The sequence below is a fragment of the Mandrillus leucophaeus genome, unplaced genomic scaffold, assembly GCF_000951045.1.
Source record: "Mandrillus leucophaeus isolate KB7577 unplaced genomic scaffold, Mleu.le_1.0 Scaffold326, whole genome shotgun sequence".
NCBI classification, from domain to species: Eukaryota; Metazoa; Chordata; class Mammalia; order Primates; family Cercopithecidae; genus Mandrillus; species Mandrillus leucophaeus.
In genome coordinates this window covers 1,566,656-1,574,187 of record NW_012103432.1, presented here as the reverse complement: position 1 = coordinate 1,574,187, position 7,532 = coordinate 1,566,656, and the positions used below count along the sequence as shown (strand labels likewise).

The 7,532-nt window shown below is 42.3% G+C and overlaps 2 protein-coding genes across 8 annotated transcripts in view; one reads left to right on the top strand and one right to left on the bottom strand.

Annotated features, from left to right (window-relative positions):
- The window catches only part of SLIRP (SRA stem-loop interacting RNA binding protein), a 65,773-nt gene that overhangs the window by 4,354 nt on the left and 53,887 nt on the right, over window positions 1–7,532 (top strand). For 2 of the 5 annotated variants that reach the window (XR_001006905.1, XM_011988268.1), the window contains exon 3: window positions 3,121–3,228. Coding sequence is in view for 4 of the 5 variants with exons in the window: in XM_011988268.1 (XP_011843658.1) it covers window positions 3,121–3,228 (108 nt within the window). In the remaining variant the exon portion in view is untranslated. Of the gene's footprint in view, window positions 1–3,120; window positions 3,229–4,463; window positions 4,583–7,532 lie in introns of those variants that run through there. The other 3 variants (XM_011988265.1, XM_011988267.1, XM_011988266.1) reach the window with 3 other exon arrangements.
- The window catches only part of SNW1 (SNW domain containing 1), a 57,332-nt gene continuing 54,382 nt past the window's right edge, over window positions 4,583–7,532 (bottom strand). For 2 of the 3 annotated variants that reach the window (XM_011988272.1, XM_011988271.1), the window contains exons 13-14: window positions 5,346–5,509; window positions 4,583–5,265 (exon numbers count right to left, since the gene is read on the bottom strand). In XM_011988272.1, the coding sequence (XP_011843662.1) occupies window positions 5,067–5,265; window positions 5,346–5,509 (363 nt within the window). In that variant the 3' untranslated portion in view covers window positions 4,583–5,066. Of the gene's footprint in view, window positions 5,510–7,532 lie in introns of all 3 variants that reach the window. The other variant, XM_011988269.1, reaches the window with a different exon arrangement.

The window sequence follows — 7,532 nt, the reverse complement described above, 5'->3', positions numbered from 1 at the left end:
TTTTTGTATTTTTAGTAGAGATGGAGTTTCCCTCTGTTGGCCAGGCTGGTCTTGAACTCCTGACCTCAAGTGACCCGCCCACTGGGCTTCCCAAAATGCTGGCATTACAGGTGTGAGCCACCGCCCCCGGCCAGTATTCATCTTTAACTGTAGGACTGAGGTCTGGTTTCTTGCTGACCTTTGGCTCTGAGTTGGGAGCTGCTCTCACCTAGGAACTCCCTGCAGTTCCTTGTTACCTGGTTTATCTGTAGGCTGTCTTACAACATTGCAGCTTGCTTCTTTAAAGCCAGCAAGGGCTTCTCCAGTATGCTAAGATGGCATCTTACATTGAACGTAATCACAGGAGTGACATCCCATTACTTTCGCTGTGTTCTTTTGGTTAGAAGCAAGTCAGGTCTTGCCTACACTCAAGGGGAGGGAATTATATAGGGTGTGACATGGGGAATGCATGGAGATCATAGGGCCTATCTGAGAATTCTGCCTACTACAGTATTCTAATAAGGATTTGAGATTTCTAATAATTGGCAGAGGATATTTTAAGTTTTATCTTCATTGAGTACCATTTTCTTTTTTAGATTTGTAACTAATAAAACAGTATTTTTAGATTAATTACATTTCCTTTGCTTTCTTGGGAGGGTCTAGAAATCAGCCTATAAATTTATCCTGGACTGTATTTTTCTGTGGGCTTTTTTAGGGTGTGATGTGAGTATATAGTTTACACACACTTGACTGAAACCTTTTTTTCCTTGCAGCACTATAAGGGCTGTAGTAAAATAAAAACATAAAGGAACTTAAATTCTTAATTCTTGGTTTAATGTTACTTGACTCCCAAAGACTAACAGATTAGTTATATATAGTACCAGTGAAGGTGTAGGGAATCTGGCACTCAAGTTGTTGAGAAGTTCAGCTGGTACCTTCAGTTCTGATGTGTAGTTGACAAAATACCAAAGTTAAGAATTTATATTTGCTTTGATCTAGCAGTTACTTGTCTAAGAATTTATCCTACAGAAATGTGTGGTCAAGAATATTCCAAAGCAGCATTGCTTAATGTCAAGTAAGAAGAAAAAATCTAAACGTTCATCACTGGGATTGATTAGATATTAAGTCACTGATGCAATGGAATTTTATATAGTTGAATAGAAAAGTTGGGCACATGTATTATGGACATGAAATGTTTTCTATAAGCATGAAAACTTCAGTTTTTTCAAGAGCATTTAATAAGTTCCTTGCAAAAAAAATTAATAGGTTTTTCTTGGTCCATAAATAAAATAGGACCTGGAAAGAATAGATCTTAGATTTAACTAAAAGGCAGCTTTGATGTTGATAAAACAAAATAAAATATGACAAAAAATAATTTTTTGTTAAATTCATTGTACTCAAGTTGGAAATCCTGGTTCCTTATTTTGAGACAGGGTCTCACTCTGTCATCAGGCTGGAGTGCAGTGGCACAATCACGTTCACTGCAGCCTTGACCTCCTGGGTTCAAGGGATCCTTCCTGCCTCTGCCTTCTGAGTAGCTGGGACTACAGTCATGTGCCACCACACCTGGCTAGTTTTTTGTATTCCTTGTAGAAATTGGGCTTCACCATATTGCAACTCCTGGACTCAGGCAGTCTACCCACCTTAGCTCCGAAAGTGCTGTAATTACAGGCATGAGCCACTGCACCTGGACTGAGTTTTTTTTTTTTTTTTGAGACAGCCTTGCTCTGTCGCCCAGGCTGGAGTGCAGAGGTGCTATTTCAGGTCACTGCAATCTCTGCCTCCCGGGTTCAAGTGATCCTCCTTCCTCAGTCACCCAGGTAGCTGGGACTACAGGCATGTGCCACCACACCTGGCTAATTTCTGTATTTTTAGTAGAGATGGGAGTTGCACCATGTTGGCCAGGCTGGTCTCGAACTCCTGACTTCAAGCCATCAACCCACCCCAGCCTCCCAAAGTGTTGGGATTGAGCCACTGCACCTGGCCTGTTTTAATATATAAACAAATTTCTTAATGCCTTTGACTGTGGAAGTGGTCACATGACAGTAAAGGAATGCTTTAGAAATTGTCTTATCTACAATGAATGGATCATTGGGACATCACCAGAAACTTCTCTTGTATTCTAGGTTATTCCTTATAAAGTTATCCTTGAAGTATAGGAGCAATTGTAAGATTTTGATTTTCTTTGGCAACGCACAGCATAACTTGAATGAGACTAATGAGGACCAGTTTGTCATCTACAGGGACTAGACATCTTAATACTTGTTTTCTGTTGAAGGGCTGGAGGGGCCGGGTACATCCAAGCACTCTAGAATCTGTTTTCCGTATGTGATGTATAGGTTGAAACTTTTGCACAAGGGAAAGTAGCAAAATTGTTTAAATTAACCCGAAGTCTATAACTAGGTTAAGTAAGGGCTAAATATTATCTTTTCTTGTTTTTCATTAGGAACATATGATAGTCATGGTGGTGATGAGGGTGACTGGATTCAGAAATGAGTGCAACAAGCCTTTGAGGCTTAATTTTCTAGTTTCCAGAAACGAGGCTTAGAACAAAAGTACTGATCAAAATTTCCCTTAGCTATTACTGTTAGTATGGTTTGCATCTAGAATGATACAGAAAGCTCATGACCCATATCTTCTCTAATGGCAGCAAGGAAAACAGGAAGTTTAACAACAGGGATTTAGCTTTGGGTAATCAGGAAGGGTGTAAAGCAAGGTTACTGACACCTATGTCTTTGATCGATTTTTGGCTGAGCATGCTGGCTTATGCCTGTAATTCCAGCACTTTGGGAGGCCCAGATGGGAAGACTGCTTGAGCCCAGGAGTTTGAGACCGGCCTGGGTAAGGCAAGACCTTGTCTCTACAAAAAATATAAAAAATGAGCCAGACATGGTGGTATGTACCTGTGATCCCAGCTACTGAAGAGGCTGAGGTGGGAGGATTGCTTGAACCCAGGAAGTTGAGGCTGCAGTGAGTCCGGCTCCTACCACTGCACTCCAGCCTGGGTGACAGAGCAAGACCCTGCCTCAAAAAAAAAAAAATCTGATTTTTGGCAGATGAAAAAGTTGGTAGTTTGACTTGGAGCTCATGGAAACTTTCTCAAGTTCATGATTAATCTTTTCCTATATTTTGAATTTTTAGGACAAGGGGACTGGCTTTCACAGAGGTTTGGGTTGGGTTCAGTTTTCTTCAGAAGAAGAACTTCAGAATGCACTACAACAGGAATATCATATTATAGATGGAGTGAAGGTAAATTTGTTTTTCTATACCAGACACATGTATGATACACATGTAGGTACTATTTAATTATGTATCAAATAGATCATAAATGTGGAATGATGGGGACTTTGAGAGATTTGTAACTGAAGCTACCTTAATGCTTGTTAGAATGATGGGGTGGTAGGCCAGGTGCGGTAGTTCACGCCTGTAATCCCAGCACTTTGGGAGGCTGAGGTGGGGGGATCACTAGAGGTCAGGAGTTGACACCAGCCTGACCAACATGGAGAAACCCCGTCTCTACTAAAAATACAAAAAAAATTAGCCGGGCATGGTGGCACATGCTTGTAGTCCCAGCTCCTCAGGACGCTGAGGCAGAAGAACCCGGAAGACAGGTTGGACACTGAGGCAGAAGAACCCGGGAGACAGATCGCGCCATTGCACTCCAGCTTGGGCAATGAGCGAAATCCATCTCAAAAAAAAAAAAAAAAGAAAAAGAATGGGGGGTGGTAGAGTAACCAGTTTATATAACACAGTGGACATAGCAGTCTACTTTTTTCTTTTTGTTTGTTTGAGACAGTCTCGCTCTTGTTGCCCAGGCTAGAGTGCAGTGGTGTGATCTCGGCTCACTGCAACCTCCGCCTCCTGGGTTCAAGTGATTCTCCTGCCTCAGCCTCCTGAGTAGGTGGGATTATAGGCATGTGCCACCACGCACAGCTAATTTTTTTTGTATTTTTAGTAGAGATTGGGTTTCACCATGTTGGTCAGGCTGGTCTCGAACTCGTGACCTCAGGCGATCCACCCGCCTCGGCCTCCCAAAGCACTGGGATTACAGGCATGAGCCACCGCACCCAGCCAGCAGTCTACCTTTCAAGTCAGGCAAGCTGGGGCTGAAATCTTGGCTTTTCCACCATGTGATCTTGGGCCAAACTGATCTACTATTTTGTTTTTAAATTTATTTTTAATGAGACAGGGCCTTGCTATGTTGCAGGGTGGTCTTGAAGTCCTGGCCTCAAGCAGTCCTCTTGCCTCAGCCTGCCAAAATGCTGGGATTACAGGCCTGAGCCACTGCTCCTGGCCTGATTTACAATTTTTAATTGAGGGTTAGGGAGTCATAGTATCAAGAAAGATGGTAAAAGGAATTTGAGGAGAAAACAAAAGAACAAGGTACAAATAAAAACTGCCTGAGTTATTCATACTGATTCCCTAATAAAAAAGCGATTTTCAGTTTGAATGTTTTTGCAAACATTGCCTTTCCTTCCTTACAGTGCTTATTTTTTTCAGGTCCAGGTTCAAGCTCAAAAGCCGAAAGTTCTGCTGACATCTGATGATGAAGAGAAAGATTTTTGAGACCGCAGCCTATTAATAAAGTTAACATAACTGAGAATTTTGTCTAAATGTTTTTATTTGAAACAAATAGTTGCACCAAGCAAGAGGTTACTTTGCCCACTCCAAATTAAAACAGAGCACAACAGGGGCAAAATTTATTTGGCAGGACAGTTCCAGTATGTGAACATCCTCCTCACTGTGGTTGGGGTAACTTTACTCATATGCAGCTGTTCTTACACAAAATATTAACCCCAAACTACTAGTGTCACACAAAAGGAAGTGGTCTTGACTTTGTATGTGGGGCAGCATGTTCTATAAATGCTGAAAGGTGGGAAAAGCACAAACACAACCCACTCTTTAAAAAAACTAAATAATTCAAAGTAGAATTTTCTATCCCCCCCCATTCTCCAGTAATAAAAAGTAGTGCTGGGATCCACACCCAGATTTGTTTTTTATCCTGACCATTTACAAAGTGTTCCCCCATATGACTTGCATCATTAGGGTAATGGGTACTAGTTCATTCACTATGAAGAGACCTGTGTCTACTCCTTCCTCCTCTTCTTGCCTTCATGCTCATGTTCCTTGGGGCGGCTGCTATCTGAGGGTCTTTTAGAGCCACCATGCTGTTTGGCTTCTTCCAAAAACTTGTCCAAACCAAAAGGATCTTCCTCAAACTGAACTGGTCCTTCTCGGCCTCTCTGTCTACGGTCTGAACCAGAAAACTCCTTGTCGGGAACAAATCTAGGGAAAAAGAGAAAAGACTATGAACTACTTTGCTTTCGCCAGTGTAAACACTGAAATTGAGTTGTATGGATTGGTACCTGTTGGTCTTTATTCTGGCTTCTAGATCATCACCATACATGTCCTTGTCCAGATTTTTACTGGGCCTATAAATACTCTGGGCCATATCTTTACCACCTCTCCAGGCTTGATCATAAACATTATAAATTTCATCTTCTCCACCTGCAAATCCACTGTCCATACCCTGTGGAAAAATGGATGACATTAAATAAAAGTGTAAACACTTTATCAAAAGCTGAATCATAACATGTTTACAGTAAACCCTTGCTAATTTGTAGCTCACATTTTCAACAATCTGAACTGCAAATTAAAAGTCTTCATTAAAAAACTGCTAGCACATAAACTTCGTAACTTTGGATTCTTTTTTTTTTTTTCTTCAGACGGAGTCTTGCTTTGTCACCCAGGTTGGACTGCGGTAGCGTGATCTTGGCTCACTGCAGCCACTGCCTCCCAGTTCCAACGATTCTCCTGCCTCAGCCTCCCAGGTGGCTGGGATTCCAGGCACGTGCCACCACACCCGGCTAATTTTTGTATTTTTAGGAGAGACAGGGTTTTACCATGTTGGCCAGGATGGTCCTGAACTCCTGACCTCAGGTGGTTGCCTGCCTTGGTCTCACAAAACGCTATATAAGCTCACTGGAGCTGCAACCTCCCTGTGCTCAAGTGTTCCTCCCACCTCAGCCTCCCAAGTAGCTAGGAGTACAGGTGTGTGCCAACATGTCCAGCTAATTTTTTGTACACAGGGTTTTGCCATATTGCCCAGGCTGGTCTTAAACTGGGTTCAAGCAATCTGCCTGCCTAGGTCTCACAAAGTGCTAGGATTACAGGTGTGAGCCACAGTGCCCAGCCAGAAATATTTTCATCACAATTTTTAAATGTTTGAAGCTTAAGCTTCTAACAGGTGATTATCTTGAAAATATTTTACTTACGTGAAATTTCACCCCTAGATCCCTTTGCTCAGCTGGTAAGCTGCCATTGTATAGCGGTTAAGAAAGCTTTGAAATGCGCTGGGCGCAGTGGCTCACGCCTGTAATCCCAGCACTTTGGGAGGCCAAGGCAGGAGGATCACAAGATCAGGAGTTTGAGACCAGCCTGACCCAACATGATGAAACCCTCTCTCTACTAAAGATAGCCGGGCGTGGTGGCATGTGCCTGTGATAATCCCAGCAACTCAGGAGGCTGAGGCAGGAGAATCCCTTGAACCTGGGAGCTGGAGGTTGCAGTGAACCAAGATGGCGCCACAGTACTCCAGCCGGGGTGACAGAGTGAGACTCCATCTCAAAAAAAATAAATAAATAAAGCTTTGAAATCAAGACTTGAATCTTAATTCCATCAGTCACAAGGTAAACCTGTGTTTCAATTTCCTCATCTATAACATGAGAGAATAGTATTATTTCAAAGGATTTTTGTAAGAATTGAGATAATAACAAGACTTAGAACAATGCCAAGAATATAAAATGCACCTAATAAATTATCACTTAGAAGAGCTTACTTAAAACCTCCAAGTCATAAAGTTTCCCACTCCACTTTCCAGTAGAACTTACACCTTTGTATTCTTACCGTGTGTGTGTGTGTGCGCGCACGCACCCGCCTTGTGTTTTCCCAGGCTTAAAGTGTCCTAGTTAGCTAATGGCAATTGGTACTAGAAATCAGATTTCCTGACAGCCAGCCTAGTACTTTAATCCAGTTTTACAGCTTCATTTTTAAAAGATTCCCAAATTGACATATTTCTATAGCATTAAAAAAAAAAACAACCCAAAAATCAACAACAACAAAAAACCCAAGAGGCACTTTTGTAGGACACTGGCTCTATTTTATTTTTTTGAGATAGAGTCTCAGTCACCCAGGCTAGAGTACAGTGGCACAATCTTGGCTCACCACAAGCTGAAGCAATTCTCGTGCCTCAGCCTCCCAAGTAGTGAGGATTACAGGCATGCACCACCACACCTGGTTAATTTTCGTATTTTTAGTACAGCTGGGGTTTCACCACATTGGCCAGGTTGGTCTCAAACTCCTGACCTCAGGTGATCTGCCTGCTTCGGCCTCCAAATGTGTTGGGATTATAGGCAAAAGCCACCGTGCCTGGCCTCCCTGGTTCTATTTTAAAAACAAAAGATTGACATACCACAGCACCAAGTTGTTTTTTTTTTTTTTTTTTTTTTGAGACAGAGAGTCTCGCTCTGTTGCCCAGGCTGGAGCGCAGTGGC